Here is a 23,493-nt window from a genome sequence, read left to right as displayed (position 1 = left end):
AGCATTTAAAAGTAAGTATGGATATTTTTTTTGTGTGAATCATTTCATATATCATTGACGAAAGTTAGTTCTATGGAAAAGGGTGAGTATAAAAGAAAAATGGACAAAAGCGTATAAAAGGGTGGTAAGAAAAAAATGTATTGAATGTGTAAATAAAGTCTGTAATTGTTTTTTGAAATATTGTATTTTATCAGATTACTGTCAGTGAAGAACATTTGAGATGTGTAGGACATGCCCATACGATGCCACATTTTCCTCCATGATGAACTGTGTACCAATGAAGATGATTTTGGAAGTTATGAACTGTTATGAACATTGACATGAATATGAGGAACTGTCAAGATGAAGATGTCAAGATGAAGATGTCAAGATTTTATGTTTGTGGTCTTCCCCTTAAATTGAAAATGCCCTTGTAAGACTTGACAGTAGTGGAAAAATATTGACATATTTTTTTTTCAAGGGGGGGAGGAATCTGTTAGACACCTTATTTATATAGGTTAGTTATTTTAGTTATTTAGCGACGCACCATAGTAGACGCATATTGAACGGGACTAGTGACGTTTGGGATATGTTGGGTTAGAGACCGGAAAATCAGTTAGCGATAGAACAATCCAGGGTAACGACGTGTTTAGTGACAGAGACTTCTACTGTGGCCCTTTTATCAGAATAAATACATGTTGAATAGTTCATCAGAGTTGACTACATCTCTTCACTAGTTACAATCGATGTTGTATAGTTCTTGTTTGGATTGTCGTTCAACTGCACGTAATACACCCGAACAATTACACCCAAACGATTGCAGAGTAATTGGTTGACTTCAAGACAGCCTGAACTAGCAACATCACAGTAGGAATCTGTTAGACACCTTATTTATATAGGTTAGTTATTTTAGTTATTTAGCGACGCACCATAGTAGACGCATATTGAACGGGACTAGTGACGTTTGGGATATGTTGGGTTAGAGACCGGAAAATCAGTTAGCGATAGAACATTCCAGGGTAACGACGTGTTTAGTGACAGAGACTTCTACTGTGGCCCTTTATCATAATAAATACATGTTGAATAGTTCATCATCGTTCGACTACATCTCTACACTTGTTAAAACAGGTGTTGTATGGTTCTTGTTTGTGTTGTTGGTCAACTACACGTAATACACCCGAACAATTACACCCAAACGATTGCAGAGTAATTGGTTGACTTCAAGACAGCCTGAACTAGCAACATCACACTCCTCATGTGGCTATGTGAGCCCTATGTGAGCTCGCAATGTTCTGCTTCACACTGTTTTTCTTTGTCACAGTTTCCCATTTTTCTCCCGTACACTGAACTCAGAGCATTACATAAGAAAATTAATCTGATGTAGATCAATAGACTTTTTTTAAAAAGCATTCGATTAAAATCTAAATTAAAAACAACCTTTTCCGAAATGAGTTAATTTATTCCGAGGGACAGGTCAAAGGGCACGCGGAAGTGTAACGGTAATTAAGATTCGAAAAACATTTTGGGGTGGGGATGCAGAGGCGGGCTAAAGGATTAATTACTGCTAACCAGATTGGTAAGGGTATTTCCATATAGATATATAAACAGCACATAAATGTCATTTAAAATACCGCAAAAGGTTTAAAATCAATTGAGGCGCAATTTATTTAAAGTGAAAGCATCACTACACAAGCTAAGCAGCTTTTAGATAGAACTGGGTTACGGTACTTTTAGAACTGGGTTACAGTACTTTTAGAACTGGGTTACAGTACTTTTAGAACTGGGTTACAGTACTTTTAGAACTGGGTTACAGTACTTTTAGAACTGGGTTACAGTACTTTTAGAACTGGGTTACAGTACTTTTAGAACTGGGTTACAGTACTTTTAGAACTGGGTTACAGTACTTTCCCAAAAACTCGTAAAATAATTTTTGGATTGAATATGCTAATATCAAGTATAAAAGTGAAGGCACCTTTTTAAAACCTTGTGATATATCAGGGCCACCGGGCCGGATGATGTAGAAGACATCTGTTTCTATCCTGACCAAGCAGCCATTATTACATATCACATTTCAATACATGTCAAAATTACGTAACAATGAAACAGCAATTATAAAAGAGATATATCACATTCAGAAGAAGATAATTCAATATTAACAACACAAAGAATTTGTAAATGGGTAATTTGATCGGATGTTGAAGTGTTTTTTTTTAATTTCTGCTGAAACAATAACGAGATTTATGGCCAGGCTATTAACAGGACAAAAACCACCTTCAGCATTCTCACGGCACATCGAGGTTTCATATGGAAATTAAGAATTATGCTCTGGTTCGTTACATGATCTGCTGACATCCTAGGGTTACACAATGTGGACATTCACTTGTAACAGAATGTGGACATGCTCTGGTCACAGAATATGGACATTCTCTGGTCTCAGAATGTGGACATTCTCTGGTCTCAGAATGTGGACATTCTCTGGTCTCAGAATGTGAACATTCTCTGGTCTCAGAATGTGGACATTCTTTGGCGACAGATTATGGATATTCTCTGGTCTCAGAATATGGACATTCTCTGGTCTCAGAATATGGACATTCTCTGGACACAGAATGTGGACATGTTCTGGTCTTAGAATATGGACGCTCTATAGTCTCAGAATATGGACATTCTATGGTAATAGGATGTGGACATTCTGTGGTAACAGGAAATGGGCTTTGTATGGTAACAGGATGTGGACATTCTGTGGTAACAGGATGTGGACATTCTGTGGTAACAGGATGTGGACATTCTGTGGTAACAGGATATGGACATTGTATGGTAATAGGATGTGGAAATTCCGTGGTAACAGGAAATGGGCATTGTATGGTAACAGGATGTGGACATTCTGTGGTAACCGGATATGGACATTCTATGACTGATAATTCAGTTTCTCAATCAGATGATGGTCTAGACTTATTGTCTATATCAATTTACACCGTTTATTTTATCATATACATATTTAGTTATTCAATAAATTTGATATTTATTGAATAAAAAATATATAAGAATGTAATGAGCTGTATAAATTTATATAGACAATATGTGAAGTCGATCATTGAGACACGGATTTATCTGTCCCATACAGTTCACTTAAAGAAAAGAAAATAAGCAGACCCATTTTTGACCTACATATTATGCCGCCTCCGATGCAGACAGAGCCATTAAAGATATAATTACAAGTTTATGAAATCATAGTGTTATTATCTCTAATATTGGGTATTATGTAACAAATGTAATATAATCATATTAAATATGGTAGTGAAAGAACAAAAAAAACATGGGGCAGACGTGGATGGGTCTAAATAAGGATGCAACCTAGGAGCTTGGGAGATAAAAGCATAACAATGATGATTGGCGTATTGAGAAAAAAACGTATGTCTATAAATAGATTCTGTCATGTGACCTTGGAGCACGCGCTGTTGAGGGTGTCATTAAAAATACATGAACCAAGGCATGAAGTGAAATGTGACACCCTGCTTCCCGCCAATGTAGCATACACTTGGAGTTAAACTATATCTTGAAAAGACGCCCCCAAACAAATCGCAGCGCCCTTATCCCTCTCCAGCTTGTTGAATGGGATATTTGGTTTTTGTACATGTAAACCAGGGTTTACTAACTGCCTGAGGCGCGCCCTTGTAGAGGTTGCGACATGTGGACGAAGATTAAATGTCTATGCAAAAATTAATTCATTTATTATTATCTTGAGATTCTGTATCTATCAACACATTCTGTCTCTATCAGCACATTCTGTCTCTATTAGCACATTCTGTCTCTATTAGCACAGTCTGTCTCTATTAGCACGTTACCTCATTCATTACTCAACTGTTCTCTAACCCAGCTCTACACAGTCATTCATCTCACCCTTTATCGACAGTTTACTCATCTAAATAGCAACAATAAAAGGTCAACTAGTTTGTCTATACACACTCAAACAATAGCCCTACTTGTCACTCATAACAAAACACACCCCGTTCGTTTGTTTCGGGTGTTGATAATTTCATTGTAGCCCAAACCTCCCGCGGAACTGCGGGGAATGGTAACGGGTATGACCTTGGGACCAACGAGGTCATTCGAACGACAGTCCAGAGCGTATACAGCACGACCAAACACAATAAAAAAAAAATAATTGGGCGAGAGAATCTTCTATTAAAAATTTAGTCTCGAATTGTTTTTAATGATTCAATGTAACAAAGGTCCATACAACTTCAAGGCATCGGTGATTCAGTTCATCCTTTTAGGACGATTAAAAGGCTGCTATTTGAGGCATATAAAAATCCTACAATATCTCAATATTTGTGTCCAATTAATTACCTAAATCTTATTGTTTTGTAAATAAATTCAAAAAGCGCTTCCTCTTTTATAATATGCCCTTAAAAATCTGCCGAATCTAAACCATATATTTCTCAGCCATCTTAGAAAAGGTCATACCAATTTGGTTAAATAGTTGTTTACTAAGGAGAGTCCTCGTAGTACAGAAACTCCTTTCGGTGGTACATTAGCTCCCGCGTGACGTAATGTTGACCCACTTGTTCCTTCACTCAATGTTCCAGTCCTCCGCCAACAAAGATCAAATCACGTGATCCCAGGGATCGATACCGCGTGTCTTTGTAAGGCATCGTTGTCTAATCACTTGGTCAATACATGAATTCAATGGGGGGGGGGGGCAGTTCCTGGAGTGGTGTAGTCACCTAGAGGGTGCTTTGGTAAGCAGGGGCGGAGATGATGTGAACGTAAGGAAACAAATGAGGAGGGAGGGAGTATAGTTATACATCGAGTTATTCGCCTTCACTCAGAAATTCGGTGAAGTACGGATGAAGCAGATTTTCTGAAAATTATTTTTTTTTGATTAATCATGAATCAATCAATATATTTACCTTCAAGAGCTCAATATCAAAATATTTTGAATTCAAAAGTATTTGGGAAATCGCGACATTTATTTACTCCGTACTTGCTAAGCCAACAGATTCTCAGAGACAGAAGTTAATTGTGGCATTTCTCAGTCTAATCGATGAAAAATGTTGGATGTTTAATTAGGATGACGGTGTATTGATTGTTAATTGTGGATCATTGTCATTTTGATTCTAAGTCATGTGTCACAAACTATTTAGAAGGTTCTCAGCTATTTGCTTTACATTTACTACTGTGCTGTGTTATACAAGGGCCCAATGAATATCGTAATATCCCATTTACCAAAGATTTTATTCAAAAAGGAAAAAAAAGGACGTTAATCTTATCGTTCACCTACACCTTCACCTTATGCGTTAGTCTGCTGGACCATTGTAAACCATATACTATTTGTCGACCGTCTTTGTCCATTCCTCTCTGTCTTTTGCCTTGGATAGAACCTCTTTCCATTGCAGGCCCGCTCATTCTTTTACATTGTTGATCTTATAACTGGTCAAAACACAAGAAATTGCTTATATCCAGCATGAATGTGTGCAGTTTGTGATACATTATTCAATTGTGCATGTTATGAAGTTTGGTACGCAATTCGTGGGCAAGTTGTGGGCTTGATTGTATAGTAATGCCAGGCCCGATTTTGACACCTAGTCCGCCCCTGTTACATATAATTATAATAATAACACGGCTTGTCTTTGAGTTCGAATATTTAGGAAGAGTGAAGGATTTCACGTGACAAGGCAGTCCCTGCTTTGACCTACATAATATTGATAATAAGTAATTGTGTTTGAGTCCTAATTATACTTTTTTTTTTAAATGTAGCATTTATCATTTTGAGACACGTGTGAATCACATTATATCCTGAAAATCGATTAAATCGTTGGCAGAATCATTTCCTTTAAGTGTCATTGAAAGCCTCAGAGCGGTAGACACCAGCTGAGAAGAGGCAACAGACACCAGCTGGGAAGAGGCTGCAGACACCAGCTGGAAAGGGGCTGTAGACACCAGCTGGGAAGGGGCTGCAGACACCAGCTGGGAAGGGGCTGCAGACACCAGCTGGGAAGAGGCTGCAGACAAAAGCTGGGAAGAGGCTGCAGACACCAGCTGGGAAGGGGCTGCAGACACCAGCTGGGAAGAGACTGCAGACACCAGCTGGGAAAGAGGCTGCAGAGATTGCTGGGAACAAAATAGCTACCTAGACAGCATACCACCCAATGCGCCGATAGGCTCGGGAGGATTTAATTGTAAGATAACTACATAATCTTAATTTGTAGGTGAGTTAATTTTTTCACTTTAAGATTTGATTTATGAATGACGTAATGAAAAAGGTTATCACTGATGCAGGGCCAACAACTCATCTAGATCAATACTCTACGCATGAATTTAAAGAACTTAAAATTCACATACAGATGTATTAATTTTGTCATTGCAAAGTCTGTTTGAAATTGTGTGATGCATCTATAATAAATAAAAGTAGCTTTTACAAGGTTGTTCACGAGATGAAGACAGTTGCAACTACACCTTTAAGTGGTAACCTGGGACGGACTTACCTATAGGCAACATAGGTCTGCCAGTGATAAGGATCCGGATAATTAACATTTTTTTCTATGTTGTTTGTTTGTTTGTAAAATGTTTTACATGTTTCGGATGTTCCTTCAGAGTTGAAGATAGTTTACTTCCTAGTCCAAACCTCCCGCAGGACGACGGGGGATGGGAGCGGGCAGGGTTTGAACCCTGGACCATCGATAAATCTGAACGACAGTCCAGCGCGCAAACCGCACGACCAGGCAGCCATCCATTAATTGTTGAATGTTAATATATAATAGCATTTTTTTTTAAATTAGTAAGATTGTGTATCAAATATATAGATGCTCTTTACCAGATAGCTGTTATCGCTGAATGTTTTAATTATTGGTACGTGTGTATATAGAAAATTTATGCTGTTTACAAAAATGATATATAAACTACTTCTCCCCCTCTCTCTTAAGGTGGTCATTTTATTCCATTTTTTCCTCCACTAAAAACAAAACAGAGCGTCAAACAATGGACATTAAGTCCGAGCTGTTAAACAAACCTAAGCCTTTATTGCACGCAAGTTTTTTTTATCTGGGGAATAATAAACCAGTGTTTGTGATTCATGTAGGCAGGGGAAGAAATCCACTTTTTGTTACATTTGGGTTTGTCTAGATATTACCTCCCTTGAAAACAAGACTCGTTAGTATTTTTTTTTTTTTCATTCAACATTTAAAAAAAAAAACAATTGTAAAGTAACACGATTTCTTTTCTCTTTCTTTCTAATGTAAAAATGTAATGCAATAATATAGATATATCCTTCTACGACACATTTACCATGGACCACTAAATTTACATTCGATAACTTATAAATAGGTGAAACGTTGTCCTTTTGTACCAAGTTCTAGCATTCCAATAATTATGTACATTTGTGTATTGGTCAGCTGTGTACTGGCCATTTGTGTATTGGTCAGCTGTGTACTGGCCATTTGTGTATTGGTGAGTTGTGTACTAGGCCATTTGTGTATTGGTCAGTTGTGTGCTGGCCAATTGTGTATTGGTCAGTTGTGTACTGGCCATTTGTGTATTGGTCAGTTATGTGCTGGCCATTTGTGTATTGGTCAGTTGTGTGCTGGCCATTTGTGTATTGGTCAGTTGTGTGCTGGCCAATTTTGCATTGGTCAGTTGTGTGCTGGCCATTTATGTATTGGTCAGTTGTGTGCTGGTCATTTGTATATTGATAAGTTTTGTGCTAGTCATTTCATACTGACTAGTTGTGTGATGGTATTTTTATACTGATCAGTTGTATACTGGCCATCTGTGTGCTTGTGAAATGTGTGCAGGTCTGTTACTACTTTTTTCCTACCTTGCGATCTCTCGTTGCCTAAGTGATGCATTCTAAATAGCTGCTCATTGGTCACACCCTACTGATGCAACCTTTTATATATTTCAATACCTGCCATTAAATCCTAGTGTTCAATATTCATTAGCATCTACGACCGTTGAGGCTTCAGTCCAGAGTGCATTACACACGACCGTGTAGCCGTCATGTTTACATTAAAAAAATTATATCATTTCATAAGCCTCAATGTCTAAATCTATATGTATCTATTTGTATAAAAAAAAACGATGGTAACAATTGAAAGCTTGGATAGACTTTCCTACAAGGTACAGTACTAGGCTGAAGGACGGCATGGGATGGAAACAAAAGGGAGATAAAACAAAGCCTCTAATGGGTGATAGTAGAGACTGGGGAACGAAAATGAATTCTAAAAATGACATTTGTGGCAGCCTAGCACGTGACAAGCGGATGTTTATGGCACCCCAGACATCTACCATGCTGCATCCTTTGTGACGGGGAGACATTTAACTCTTTCTCTCCTAATTGACAATGTCAAGGTGGATTCGACTCCCATTAAACTAAATTGGTTTTTGGAATTGTGTTGTGTAAAAAGAGCATGCCTTCTCCTTTGATTCAATACCAATTAAAACATTTTCTGATAACAAAAAAAAAAATAGTTTTTGAAGTTTAATCATAACAGGATAGTGAAATACAAATGAGCAAAACGAATAATGCTATCGGAATGAGAAAAATAATTACAGTGAGAAAGGGTTAAGGCACACCAGTCGTCGACCTAAGTGAGTGTCAGATTACGATTAAGCTTGAGCTCAGGATTTTACCCACAGAGAGATGATTCTTAAGTTACTCTATACACAGGTTCCCCACCAACTACATGATCATTTAATCACATCCTTGAGCCACATCTGGGCTCCTCCTTCCCATGCGAGATCGGAGGCTGAGCCCACGAGGAGTTCCTTGCAATGTAGAGTGTGTGTTTCTATGATGACAGAGGGAAGAAGTTAGCGATTGGTTGTGAATGGCGCAAGATAAACGACATTGTCGTCAGCGGTCTTAGAAAAAACAGGCGACTCCAGAACGCCAGACTGAAAAGATTTGTAATTGTAGTGAGATTTTGTTCAGAATACCATTTTATATTATTACTGAAGTCTACTATATTTATTGTATTTCATCTCATAACATAACTTGTTTAGATTGTAATAAAAGTACTATTTACTTTTGTTCACAAAAATGTTACTCAAATTATTTCAAGTTTAACAAGTTAAGATATAATACGCCTACAGCGGTTCAGCTGTCTACCAGCAGTTTGTGGCTACAAGTCAACGACCATCAACGTGGGATTGCGGTCCGAACACACATACATATTAATGAAATAACTTGATAAGACTTCTAGAACTTGAAAATAGAACTTAATCCATAAAATGAAGGGGCACAGTCCATATGTCAACAGTCCTAATAAGATCACGTCTTGCTACGTCATAAGAGTGAATCGTGATATCCCATAATTCCTACTTCCGTCCAAATAAAGTTCTATTTAAAGTCGCGTCGCTCAAAAGGAAATCCCCGATAAAACTAAACCTATAACAGTACCACCTCTGGCCGTGATAGGGCCATCACCACCAACAGCCGTCTACCAGATTACGGCACAAGTTAGGCAATTATCATTTTGAGAAAAGAAAATCAACATACGAATCAAAGACACGTTGAAATCAAAACAATTTCGATAAACTTATAAGTACACAGGCCGTGACGTAACTACTTTTAGTGTAAGACAAGCAACATGGAAGCCATACTTACACTGAGAGGTCATATCTCATGTTGTCAAGCTGAAGAGTTCTGTCCCCTACAAAGTTGCAGTAGTTGCCCTTGAACTCCAGGACGTCATTCACGGGTGATGTCTCGCTTGTCCAATTCATGGCAGACATTCAAGCAATGTTCTTTTTCAGTGTGTATATCTTAAAGCGCCACCTGCCGGGGTTGTTCTTCTAGTCTCGGAAGCATCTCACTTTGACGGATGTAGATGTGATGACCTCATATTGGTGACTTTTGGTCGGAAAAGCAGCCGGAGTTACCGTCTCTCGCTAAGATGACGCAATCATTGTAACGTCATATCAGATCTGTAAGCAAAATGAAACCAAACTAGCCATTACATGAGACACAATTTTAGTAAGGGGATGGAAACGAAATCAAATAAAATCTTAACCTATCTTATCTTATCAAATACAGACGTTACTTCAAAAAAAAAAAAAAAGAGTATGTCCTACTCCTGTCCAAAGGTCTATCTAATTATTCTAGCCATACATTTTAATAAGCGACTTAAATTCTGCCAAGTCACTGGTTTTCCTGGCTAGCTCAGGCAACCCATTCCATGCTCTAATAGCGCTAGGGAAGAAGGAGCATTTGTACAAATTTGTCCTAGCATATGGAACGAGGAATGTGCATTTATCTTTGTGTCTTTCAGAGTATTTTATTAGATTTAGTTTTTGTATTTGAAGATTATGGTTCAGTGTTTTATGTATGATTGCTACTTTACTTTTAAGTCTTCTATCCTGAAGGCTTTCTAAATTTAGTGATTTTAATAAAGGTGTTACTCCAGTCAAATGTGAATATTTGTTTGTTATGAATCTCACTGCTCTATTTTGTGTCTGTTCTAGTTTCTTAATGTCATCCTGAGTTGAGTGGTCCCAAACAGAGGATGCATATTCTATTACCAGAATTTTAATCCATAATGTTAACGAGACCCTTACATTCAGAGAGGTCGTTGAGAAATCTACGTCATGCAATTGGTGTGTATTTATTTGTTTATTACAATGTTAAAATAATTCATCATAACAGTTCTTTTGGTTTTTACTAAACTATTTGGAAAGTCGGGGGGGGGGGGGGGTGGAGATTTTAATCCAAAAGGAAAAAATGGCCGACTGGTGATTTCTGGCAGTGTTAGAGTTCGGACCACTTGTGACGAGAGTTAGAATCGCATAACACATGACCTGGTATTGAGTCTAGCAAGACTTTGATATGACGTCTGCTTTGATATGACGCAAGAAGTAATCTGTTGAATAATTTGGTAGAGTGGGTGTCTAGAGACTGTAAGGGGTTGAGGGTAATAAGTGGTACACCCAAGGCCTAATTAAGCTCTGAGGTCACGTGTCAATATGGGATCAGAATATGGGATCGGAATATGGGATCGGAATATGGGATCGGAATATGGGATCAGAATATGGGATCAGAATATGGGATCAGAATATGGGATCGGAATATGGGATGAGAATATGGGATGAGAATATGGGATCGGAATATGGGTTCAGAATATGGGATCGGAATATGGGATCGGAATATGGGATCAGAATATGGGATCAGAATATGGGATCAGAATATGGGATCAGAATATGTGATCGGAAAATGTGATCGGAAAATGGGATCGCAAAATGGGATCAGAATATGGGATCAGAATATGGGATCAGAATATGGGATCAGAATATGGGATCAGAATATGGGATCGGAATATGGGGTCCGAATATGGGATCGGAATATGGGATCGCAATATGAGATAAGAAAATGGGATCAGAAAATGGGATCAGCTCACTGCCGTATATCACCAGAGCTGGGTACCGGGGTGTTTGTTTGACAGCACTGAAGCATTTCAAATAATGGAAAAAAACAACTAACAACTGAAGCTGTGGAGTGTTTGTGTATGTTTTACTCTGTGTGTGTGTGTATGTATGTGTGTGTCGTGGAGGTGTTGAGCCTAAGAGTGGTGTGTGTGTGACGTTTGTAATCCAAGACCTCTGGTAAACTGATACCAGTACAGGTCCGACAACTCGAAGTATCGATCGACTCAAGTGATTTCAACTTTTCAATCAGCGACTGAAACTGTTCTTTGATCCGAGGCAGGCAAGTAGTTACATTCTTCTGGCTATTCTTAGTGCTGCTGTTATTATTATTATATTGTTGCAATGTCTAGCTATATGTTTGTTTCTGTTGTTGTTTTTTATGTTGTTTTTTGTTTTTTGTTGTTGTTTTTATGTGTTTGTTGTACTTGTATTTCTGTTGTTGTGTTCTCAATATTACTATGTTGTTGGTGTTGTTGTGTTCTTGTTATTACTATGTTGTTGGTGTTGTTGTGTTCTCAATATTACTATGTTGTTGGTGTTGTTGTATTCTCAATATTACTATGTTGTTAGTGTTGTTGAAATCTTTGTGATATTGTTGTTACATTATTGCAGATGCAGTAATATTGTTAAATTATCTTAATTAGTTGTTATGTTGTTGGTCTTGCAATAGTTGGTGTGCTGTGTTGTTATTGTTACAGTTGTAGTTATGTGGTTATGTTTACAGTCATTGCTATTGTTATGTTGTTATATTGTTGTTATTGAGCTTGCTGTTTTTTTTTGTACAGCACTTATTATTATTATTATTATTATTAAAATTTTATGTTTATTTCATCTATATTTCCATTACTATTTTTGGTAGGGATTTTTTCAGTATGTTAATATTAGATGATGTGTACTCATATCTTATCTTATCTTATAAATTACAGACGTTTTTTCAAAAGAAAAGACAATTACGTCTTACGTTTTTCATGTGCCATTCTAGTCATTCAGGTAAATCAGTGACTTAAACTCGTCGTTAGTTTTCATGTCTGATTCAGGCAACCCATTCAATGATTTAATGACACTAGGGAATAAGGAGCACTTGTACTAATTAGTTCAAGCGTATGGAATAAGAAATGTACCTCTATCTTTGTGTCTTTCTGAGTATTTCATGAGGTTTTGTTTTTCTAAATGATGGTTTAATAATTCATGTATTATAGCTACTTTATTTTTAAGTCTTCTGTCCTGAAGTGTCTTAAGTTGAATGGTCTTACTAATGGTGTTGTCAGTCAACGGAGGACAACTTGACTGTTGACTGTTACGCTCTATCTCACACAACTGTAACATTGCGTTGTGATATTTTTTTTCCCCTAACCAGCTTTGTCTTTTAAAAGTTATTCATACTCTGAATAGCATTCTCAACGAACTATTTCTACCAATGTCTGATTACTAGTTCTATAGTCTTTAGAAACCCTATGAGGAAAAATATATCAAGGTCCTCAGGGCTTACAAAGACCTTCCTTAAGGGAACACTACCAGGACAAAAAAGAAGAGACAGACGGAGAAAGCGATGAGAAGATAACATGAAAGAATGGTCGGTCTTATTATTGAAAGAGATTCTAGTCAAGGCAAACGAGGAATGGAGAAACACGTTCAGCAGATCATGTGTGGTGCCCCAACGGCTCGACTAAGGCAGAGGTTCTCAAACTTTTTTTGACCCGGGAACCATTTTATATACCGTTAGTTAAAACCTGCCGACGGAACTGTAAGTAAAAAAAGCTTTTAGCGAAGAAGGAATTTTAATTGTAAACAAATCTCATCTTTCTGCAGACCCCTAGGGGGTCCGCGGACCACAGTTCGAGAAACATTGGACTAAGGGATAGGTAAAAGTGAATGAGTAGAATGGGAACTCCGTACATAGACAATTGGTCTGATGTCTCTTTAACATACTGGGCTAATCTTCAGTGTCCCCAGTGAGATCAAATACGCGAATGTGTACTAATAAAAGGGTTTCCTATTACACGGAGTCGTGACTTGTTTTCTTATCGGTGAAAGGGGAGGGTGGGTGGGGTGATTGTATGGATGGTCATGATCTCCCCTTTAGCGTCCTTGACAACGTACACAGTGCCAGGGGGAGTTAAGGCTGTGCTGTGATACACTGCTAGTGGATCTTATTGATATGTGTGTTTGACACATTGAATGAAAGTACATGGTGATCATTAAACTACACTTGAATGAAGCCAATACTACGGTATCTTTGATTCATACTCATGATGGAATAAAGTAGAGATTATAGGAGACTATTTCTGTTACAAGGTAGAACTTTTTAAAATTTGCATTAAAATTTCGTTTTTTTTCTCTTTTTATTCTCTCTCCTGACTAGTTCAAATGATTGGAACACTATCGATCGAATAGTAGAGTTACAAGTTAAAGTGAACATAGTCTCATGAGTGAATGAACAAATCGAAATGGGATGTATTGAAATAAAGAAATACTTCTTTCACTGATATTTGTGCCAATAAAGCAATCTCTTCCAAGTTATCAAGCAAAGTAAAGTAAAGTTCCCCTTTCAGACCTTGTGGTCTATAGGGCAGATGATGTAAAGGTCATCTGTTTCCTTGGCCTACGGTTTACAAGGGTGTCATGTGGCCAGCACAACGACCAACCGCCTTTACTTTTCCCCAACTAATGTCAGGTACCCATTAGAGCTGGGTGGACTCAGAGGCGGCCCAAGGATCCCGAAATAAAAATCCCAGTTATCAAGAATGCATATAAAAAAATATCCGAAGTATGTATTAGCTAACAATCTCCAGAATGTTTTACAGAAGTAAGCTCTAGGATAAACTCTTGCTAAGCTCACGCTGCCCAACAGCGAGGTAGAATATATGAGCAAACTGTAACGTTTCCCTCTCAGACCATACAATCTATAGGGCAGATCTTATCTTATCTTATCTTATCTTATATAATACAGATAATGTAAAGGTCATCTGTTTCTATGGCCTACGTTAAGCTAGCATAACCACCAACCGCCTTTACTTTCCCCCAACTTAAGTCAGGCACCCATTAGAATCGGGCAGACTCAGGAGTTTCCTAAAAATCTCGAAATTCAAATTCCCAGTCTGTACCGAGATTCAAACCTGGGACTTCTAGGTTCGGAATCCAAACGGCTTTATGTGGTCGAACCTTACCGTGGTTCAAAGATAGACGTCTGGAAATTCTCAAACATTTTTGGCTTACTTCGAAAAAATTCATATTGTTCTAGTGTTTACCCTAAAACAAAAACTTCAATCATGAGACAAGAACTCCAATCATGAGACAAGAACTTCAATCATGAGACAAGAACTTCAATCATGAGACAAGAACTTCAATCATGAGACAAAAACTTCAATCATGAAACAAGAACTTCAATCATGAGACAAGAACTTCAATCATGAGACAAGAACTTCAATCATGAAACAAGAACTTCAATCATGAAACAAGAACTTCAATCATAAAACAAGAACTTCAATCATGAAACAAGAACTTCAATCATGAGACAAGAACTTCAATCATAAAACAAGAACTTCAATCATAAAACAAGAACTTCAATCATGAGACAAGAACTTCAATCATGAAACAAGAACTTCAATCATGAAACAAGAACTTCAATCATAAGACAAGAACTTCAATCATGAAACAAGATCATCATGAAACAAGAACTTCAATCATGAGACAAGAACTTCAATCATGAGACAAGAACTTCAATCATGAAACAAGAACATCATGAAACAAGAACTTCAATCATGAAACAAGAACTTCAATCATGGAACAAGAACTTCAATCATGAAACAAGAACTTCAATCATGAAACAAGAACTTCAATCATGAAACAAGAACTTCAATCATGAGACAAGAACTTCAATCATGAAACAAGAACTTCAATCATGAAACAAGAACTTCAATCATAAGACAAGAACTTCAATCATGAAACAAGATCATCATGAAACAAGAACTTCAATCATGAGACAAGAACTTCAATCATGGAACAAGAACTTCAATCATGAAACAAGAACTTCAATCATGAGACAAGAACTTCAATCATGAGACACGAACTTCAATCATAAGAAAAAGATTGATTTCTGGCGTTTATCTATTGTACTATCTTTTGTCGTCACTATATTAACCAGGGCGAACACCTTTCGCTGTTAGTTTACATTGCTTTGGAGTTGTCTAATTAAAAATTAATCACCAATAACATTGAATTTTTCGTTTTCAGCCCAAGGAGTGAACAGAGGACGAGTCCATTATGTGTCGATGGGGGTGTGAAGCTTTTAACTCGGTAAGTAAAAAATTGGAGCGATAAGTACAGGTGCGGACTGGGTTTTTAAAAATTGACCCAGGCATTACCTTACGACACGGCCCGCACGTTTCTTGTCTTGCGATGGTCATCTATTGGCTCTGCCAGTGCTGGCACGCTTGATTTACAATCCATTACTGGCCACATCGTTAAATGTTAAATTCTCAGAAAGCTCAAAGATAAAGGCACATTCCTCGTCCCATATGCTAGGACAAATTTGTACAAATGCTCCTTCTTCCCTAGCGCTATTAGAGCATGGAATGGGTTGCCTGAGCTAGCCAGGAAAACCAGTGACTTGGCGGAGTTTAGGTCATTGGTTAATATGCATGACGCGTAGGACGTAATCATCTTCTTTTTTTTTTTTTTGAAGAAACGTCTATATCATATAAGATAAGATGTTAATATTTATGATTAGTGAAGACCTTTGCAGAGGGAAAATCCTGGGACCTTGCGACGAGCTTGACCAACTGAAACGCTATGTGTTCGGTAACAGAGGATTTATAGTTTGTATGTGGTATCGGAAATTTTATAAGCTCAGGGTATCTTTAAAGATTTCCCAGGCCATGTTCACGCCGCGACTCCTTAAAGGCGTAACAAAAGGCGTTTTGATGTTTGTTAGTCAATTAATGTTTATAAAGAACTGAAACTCACCAGAAGGACAGTATGGTGCTCCAGACGAATCATTTTTTTACGGAAAATGTGACAAGTATTACAGTATAAAGTCAGTATAAATATTTTATATAAGGTAAAGTGAGGGCCAGGCATGTTAATATTTATTTAAAGTGACCTATTTGGCGGTCGCACCAGCCCATTTAAGTACCAGCCTACCGGGCGTAATGCCCGACTGCCCATATAGCCTGTCCTTCCATGCTTGGATATGACAGCTCTCACCAGTAAGGCTTAAATAAGCGACTTGTGCTAACTTTGCCCAGAGCAGACGTCAGACAGTCAACAGGCAGAAAAGTGCAAATGAATCGATTGTTTACTGATCCGTCAAGGCACTTCACTCTGGCCATAAGTTTTGCACCGGATTAACTTTCTTAACTCCACGCATAAAAGTTTTAAAGTTCAATTAGGACATTGTTTCTAATGTTTTGTTTTAACCTTGACCTTCTCCTTTTTTGGCAGACGTTCATGTGCAAGTGGTGCGGCACGCGCTACTGTCGCGAATGTCTAAAGGGGGAGTTTACTGGCGCCATGAAAGAATCTACCCACTGTGTCAAATGCAACCAGGTCAGTTGTGTGGGATTTTTTACTTTTCCGCAAATATAAAGATTTAGCTGACTTTGTTAGTGATAATGCTATACCCACCAGTTTTTTGTCGACCCCCCTCGAACCATCAGAGATACAATGTATATCTGTCTTCCTCACACAGGCTAACATTTGGAGCCATTGTAAATACCAATATATGCTCCCTTATACTCAAAAGTTGGAGCCATTGGATCTACCAATATATGCTCCCTTATACTCAAAAGTTGGAGCCATTGGATCTACCAATATATGCTCCCTTATACTCAAAAGTTGGAGCCATTGTAACTACCAATATATGCTCCCTTATACTCAAAAGTTGGAGCCATTGTAACTACCAATATATGCTCCCTTATACTCAAAAGTTGGAGCCATTGTAACTACCAATATATGCTCCCTTATACTCAAAAGTTGGAGCCATTGTAACTACCAACATATGCTCCCTTATACTCAAAAGTTGGAGCCATTGTAACTACCAATATATGCTCCCTTATACTCAAAAGTTGGAGCCATTGTTACTACCAATATATGCTCCCTTATACTCAAAACTTGGAGCCATTGGATCTACCAATATATGCTCTCTTATACTCAAAAGTTGGAGCCATTGTAACTACCAATATATGCTCCCTTATACTCAAAAGTTGGAGCCTTTGGATCTACCAATATATGCTCCCTTATACTCAAAAGTTGGAGCCATTGTAACTACCAATATATGCTCCCTTATACTCAAAAGTTGGAGCCATTGTAACTACCAATATATGCTCACTTATACTCAAAAGTTGGAGCCATTGAATCTACCAATATATGCTCCCTTATACTCAAAAGTTGGAGCCTTTGGATCTACCAATATATGCTCTCTTATACTCAAAAGTTGGAGCCTTTGGATCTACCAATATATGCTCTCTTATACTCAAAAGTTGGAGCCTTTGGATCTACCAATATATGCTCCCTTATACTCAAAAGTTGGAGCCATTGTAACTACCAATATATGCTCCCTTATACTCAAAAGTTGGAGCCATTGTAACTACCAATATATGCTCCCTTATACTCAAAAGTTGGAGCCATTGTAACTACCAATATATGCTCCCTTATACTCAAAAGTTGGAGCCATTGTAACTACCAATATAAGCTCCCTTATAGTCAAAACTTGGAGCCATTGGATCTACCAATATATGCTCCCTTATACTCAAAAGTTGGAGCCATTGTAACTACCAATATAAGCTCCCTTATAGTCAAAACTTGGAGCCATTGGATCTACCAATATATGCTCCCTTATACTCAAAAGTTGGAGCCTTTGGATCTACCAATATATGCTCCATTATACTCAAAAGTTGGAGCCATTGTTACTACCAATATATGCTCTCTTATACTCAAAAGTTGAAGCCTTTGGATCTACCAATATATGCTCCATTATACTCAAAAGTTGGAGCCATTGTTACTACCAATATATGCTCTCTTATACTCAAAAGTTGGAGCCATTGTAATTACCAATATATGCTCCCTTATACTCAAAAGTTGGAGCCATTGTTACTACCAATATATGCTCCATTATACTCAAAAGTTGGAGCCATTGTAACTACCAATATATGCTCCCTTATACTCAAAAGTTGGAGCCATTGGATCTACCAATATATGCTCCCTTATACTCAAAAGTTGGAGCCATTGTTACTATCAATATATGCTCCATTATACTCAAAAGTTGGAGCCATTGTAACTACCAATATATGCTCCCTTATACTCAAAAGTTGGAGCCATTGGATCTACCAATATATGCTTCCTTATACTCAAAAGTTGGAGCCATTGTAACTACCAATATATGCTCCCTTATACTCAAAAGTTGGAGCCATTGGATCTACCAATATATGCTCCCTTATACTCAAAAGTTGGAGCCATTGGATCTACCAATATATGCTCCCTTATACTCAAAAGTTGGAGCCATTGTAACTACCAATATATGCTCCCTTATACTCAAAAGTTGGAGCCATTGTAACTACCAATATATGCTCCCTTATACTCAAAGGTTGGAGCCATTGGATCTACCAATATATGCTCCTTTATACTCAAAAGTTGGAGCCATTGTAACTACCAATATATGCTCCCTTATACTCAAAAGTTGGAGCCATTGGATCTACCAATATATGCTCCCTTATACTCAAAAGTTGGAGCCATTGGATCTACCAATATATGCTCCTTTATACTCAAAAGTTGGAGCCATTGTAACTACCAATATATGCTCCCTTATACTCAAAAGTTGGAGCCATTGTTACTATCAATATATGCTCCATTATACTCAAAAGTTGGAGCCATTGTAACTACCAATATATGCTCCCTTATACTCAAAAGTTGGAGCCATTGTAACTACCAATATATGCTCCCTTATACTCAAAAGTTGGAGCCTTTGGATCTACCAATATATGTTCCCTTATACTCAAAAGTTGGAGCCATTGTAACTACCAATATATGCCCCCTTATACTCAAAAGTTGGAGCCATTGTAACTACCAATATATGCCCCCTTATACTCAAAAGTTGGAGCCATTGTAACTACCAATATATGCTCCCTTATACTCAAAAGTTGGAGTCATTGTAACTACCAATATATGCCCCCTTATACTCAAAAGTTGGAGCCATTGTTACTATCAATATATGCTCCCTTATACTCAAAAGTTGGAGTCATTGTAACTACCAATATATGCTCCCTTATACTCAATAGTTGGAGCCTTTGTAACTACCAATATATGCTCCCTTATACTCAATAGTTGGAGCCTTTGTAACTACCAATATATGCTCCCTTATACTCAATAGTTGGAGCCTTTGTAACTACCAATATATGCTCCCTTATACTCAAAAGTTGGAGCCATTGTAACTACCAATATATGCTCCCTTATACTCAAAAGTTGGAGCCATTGTTACTACCAATATATGCTCACTAAGATTCAAGATTTACATAAACATTTGTTTTAAATAAAAGCTTTATATTGCCCGATCTGCATACGTTTAGTTATTGTGTCCAGGGGGACATCATCCACACAAACAGCAGACGTATGAAAATTTTACCACATTATCGTTTTTTCTTAATTAACATGATTTTGTAAAATTAATGTAAAACTATTTTGTGTCTGTGTTTTAGAAGCGATGTCAAGGCCAGAAGGTGGAGACAGTTTTGAAGGAATACATGAATAAAGAAGAAGAAAAAGGCGGGAAAAGATCTTCCAGCTCAGCCAGCAGCAAGCGAAACAAAACGTCTGCCAAAAAAGGCAAAAGTGGAAGCGGCAAAAAATCTGGCAAATCTAAATCGGGCAAAAAGGGCGGGAAGAAAAAGAAAAAGAAGAAATAATGAAAATAATTCTCTCATCTCACCAGACGACATTGACGTATCGTATACTCTTCTATAGTAGCCAAAAATTGTTATGATTGAGCTTAAAAGTTATGGAACAATATTTATGTTGAAAATACAGTATTATCTCTCAATAAACTCGTATAGAAATATTTTCGAGTTTACCTGATGTATTTTCACTTAAATTTGTGTCTTAGTTGTAGGACAAAGGAAACAATATGTATATATAAAATAATATATATTGAATACAATCACGTCTATACATTTGTATATAAACATTGCATGTAGACTTTGATTATTTTTTTTTTTAGTATTCAGTTTAAATATTAATAATAATTTTTTTTTACTTTTTTGTCTCAAGTGGTAATATGAAATCTAGTTTTGGCCTAGTTTGAGTCTAGTGACTAGGCGAGTTTGAGTCTTGTGATTAGGCGAGTTTGAGTCTTGTGAATAGACAAGTTCATATTTAGGTCAGATGGTACAGTATTGATAGCGTCATTTTGTGTGGACAGTGAAGTGGTCAGTATAGCCTTGCGTCGACAATGAAACAGCCAATATAGTTTTGCGTGAGAGTAGAAGTGGGCATACTGTACACATTGACCTTTATCTTATTTTTCTGAAATTTTTCAGAAATTAATAATCTTAGTGTTTTTTTTTTCTTCGTTCTCAATTTTATGTCGGAAGGTTCAGACAAGTAGTCCTATAACTGAGATAAACTGCGCAGTGGTTTCCAGATCTGGCAGCTCTCCATAGAGTTTTTGTTCTGTAGTGGGTTTTGGGGCCAGTGTCCTGTTTGGGTTTCTCAATAGAGGATGTGGTCCTCATGATTGGAGTCATTACCACTGACCCCTACAGAAATTCTGAAATCTTGAAGATTTGAAGTTCTGAACATAGGACCACTTGATCTCATGCTGTTTTTACTTAACGTGGCTGAGAGGTTTGTCGCTTGGCATCCGAACCGGAAAGGTCCTGGGTTTGAATCATGGGATTTAAAATTGCCGGAACTTTGGGGGCCTCTGAATCCATCCAACCGTAATGGGTACCTGACAATGAGATAAGGGAACAATAAAGGCTGTTGGTCGTTGTGCTGTCCACATGGCACCCTCGTTAACTTTTACAAAATCTGCCTTATTGATAAGGTCCGAAAGGGAATATTACTTTTTTAAGTACAAAATGAAAATATATTTAGTCGCGTGTACTTCTGCAGAGTCAACCAACTGTATAGTAAAAACATAAGTGTAATTTGTGTGTGTGTGTGCAAAAGTCAGGCTTGACAGCACACGATAGTAGCCGACCAGTAGTGCGTCGACTGTCCGACTGCCTTTCTGTCAGGGCCGGTCCTAGTGATTGGGGGGTCCTATGCTAAACTGATTGCGCGGGGCCTAGTTTGTGTGGGAATAAGGATAATAAGCGAAAATTAAAATTTTGTATAAGAAAAAAAATCGACTTTGAATTTTATTCATTCTTTACTAAGTTAAAAATTGCGATCTGTCCTTTACGAGCCTTGTAACCAATGACATATTTAAATGCCAGTGACTATAAAAGTAAATAAAGTATTGGAACTTCCGATTAAGGTAAAATTTGCCCGATTACTACATTTTATTACATGAAAGCTGACAATGTTTTTTTTCTTTTTATGGCGCGTAGGATTGGCGTCTTTCGCAATGAATGACACCCACAAATGACAATTTTGTCTATTTTTCTGGAGGTTTTTAAGAGTTTTCAGGAGATTTTAATAAACTCAGGAGATTTCCATGAGATTTTCGTATATTTTTTTGAAAATTTAATAATTACACCTTGAATTAGCGCGGGGCATATAAAAGCGTTGGGCCCACTGCGACCGCATAGGTTGCAGTGGCCTAAGACCGGCCCTGCTTTCTGTGACGAATGGCCTCGGCTAATTGCCTGTATCTTTAATCTTCACTGTGTTATATTTCAACAGTACCATTGTATGTCAAGAAAGTTAACATTTTACATGTGATGACTTATTTTATGGAATAAAGTTTAAAAGCATTAAACCGAAGACAAACATAGTCAGCGCTGTGTTTTTTTTTGTTTGTTTTTGTTTTGTTTTTCAGTGTATCAAAGTGGTGAGTTGAAATAGATTTATAGGCACCTCCGAATCCGAGTATGTCACGTGATTGTGGTTGCAGTTTTACACATCCCCCGGAAGTACAATTGTGACACATAACGATCCCGTTTATTCGCAGAAGTTCTGCTTCCAACTTTCAGCTTAATATATTATCTTATCTTATCTTATATGATACAGACGTTACTTCAAAAAAAGAAGATGATTACGTCCTATGTCAATGTTTATAATGTCAATGTTTATAATGCCTATGTTTATAATGTCAATGTTTATAATGTCAATGTTTATAATGTCAATGTTTATAATGTCAATGTTTATAATGTCAATGTTTATAATGTCTATGTTTATAATGTCAATGTTTAAAATGTCAATGTTTATAATGTCTATGTTTATAATGTCTATGTTTATAATGTCAATGTTTATAATGTCTATGTTTATAATGTCAATGTTTATAATGTCAATGTTTATAATGTCAATGTTTATAATGTCAATGTTTATAATGTCAATATTTATAATGTCAATGTTTATAATGTCCATGTTTATAATGTCTATGTTTATATTTATAATATTAGGGACTAAACATTACTTTATGTTTGAAATACATACGACTTCTGTATGAGGCAATAAAGTGCCTATCACATAATTTCTTGGCAAGTTATTCACTTTGTGGTGTCTGCTACTTTGATAGCTTATACAAATGAACTAATAATTTCTTCTACACAGAGTTGAATTCTGTTATTGAGTGACACGTGACTCTATGACGTAAGTAATATTGGATTAAAATTATTTCTGAGCATCAACAGGAGATGACTGAGGTGCAGTTTCAAACCTTGACCATCGCGACGACAGTCCGGAGCGCATTCCACGCAACCAGGTAACTCTCGTCAGAGGCGGCTTTAGCAGTGCGAGGGGCCCTAGGAGAGTTTCCTATCAGTGCCACTAATATTGGTACGATGCGCTGACGATGACGGTTGCTTCTCCTTCCCCCCCCCCCCACCCACCCACTAACAAGGCCGCCTCTGTTCCTAGTTACCTTGTGTTTTTTTTCTATACCGAGCGGGGTGGAAGGGAGGAAATTAAAAGGGAGACAATATTAATGTTTCGTTAACC

General features: G+C 37.4%; 2 protein-coding genes across 4 annotated transcripts in view; one reads left to right on the top strand and one right to left on the bottom strand.

Moving 5' to 3' along the window:
* The window catches only part of LOC106072597 (thyrotropin-releasing hormone receptor-like), a 196,209-nt gene that overhangs the window by 47,034 nt on the left and 125,682 nt on the right, over positions 1-23,493 (bottom strand). Inside the window, exon 3 of the mRNA XM_056036494.1 lies at positions 9,584-9,903. Coding sequence (XP_055892469.1) covers positions 9,584-9,711 — 128 coding nt within the window. The 5' untranslated portion in view covers positions 9,712-9,903. The remainder of the gene's footprint in view (positions 1-9,583; positions 9,904-23,493) is intronic.
* LOC129927425 (uncharacterized) lies at positions 11,545-23,028 on the top strand. 3 transcript variants are annotated; one of them, XM_056036499.1, is made up of 4 exons: positions 11,545-11,677; positions 15,631-15,693; positions 16,840-16,944; positions 20,088-23,028. In XM_056036499.1, the coding sequence occupies exons 2-4, from the start codon at positions 15,661-15,663 to the stop codon at positions 20,292-20,294; spliced, it is 345 nt and encodes a 114-aa protein (XP_055892474.1). In that variant the 5' UTR covers positions 11,545-11,677; positions 15,631-15,660; the 3' UTR covers positions 20,295-23,028. The 3 variants fall into 3 exon arrangements, with proteins under 3 accessions (XP_055892474.1, XP_055892475.1, XP_055892473.1); XM_056036500.1 differs by lacking the exon at positions 11,545-11,677 and adding an exon at positions 12,326-12,387; XM_056036498.1 differs by lacking the exon at positions 11,545-11,677 and adding an exon at positions 13,498-13,692.

This window comes from Biomphalaria glabrata, chromosome 7 (genome assembly GCF_947242115.1).
Source record: "Biomphalaria glabrata chromosome 7, xgBioGlab47.1, whole genome shotgun sequence".
Classification (NCBI taxonomy): domain Eukaryota; kingdom Metazoa; phylum Mollusca; class Gastropoda; family Planorbidae; genus Biomphalaria; species Biomphalaria glabrata.
The sequence above is the reverse complement of the archived record's forward strand: the minus strand, read 5'-3'. Positions and strand labels throughout refer to the sequence as shown.

Bases quoted from the DNA above. Each gene is read 5' to 3' on its own strand.
- LOC129927425 (XM_056036499.1), top strand. From the start codon at position 15,661: ATGTGTCGATGGGGGTGTGAAGCTTTTAACTCG. The intron at 15,694-16,839 runs GTAAGTAAAAAA...CTTTTTTGGCAG, and splicing joins GGTGTGAAGCTTTTAACTCG to ACGTTCATGTGCAAGTGGTG. The intron at 16,945-20,087 runs GTCAGTTGTGTG...TCTGTGTTTTAG, and splicing joins ACTGTGTCAAATGCAACCAG to AAGCGATGTCAAGGCCAGAA.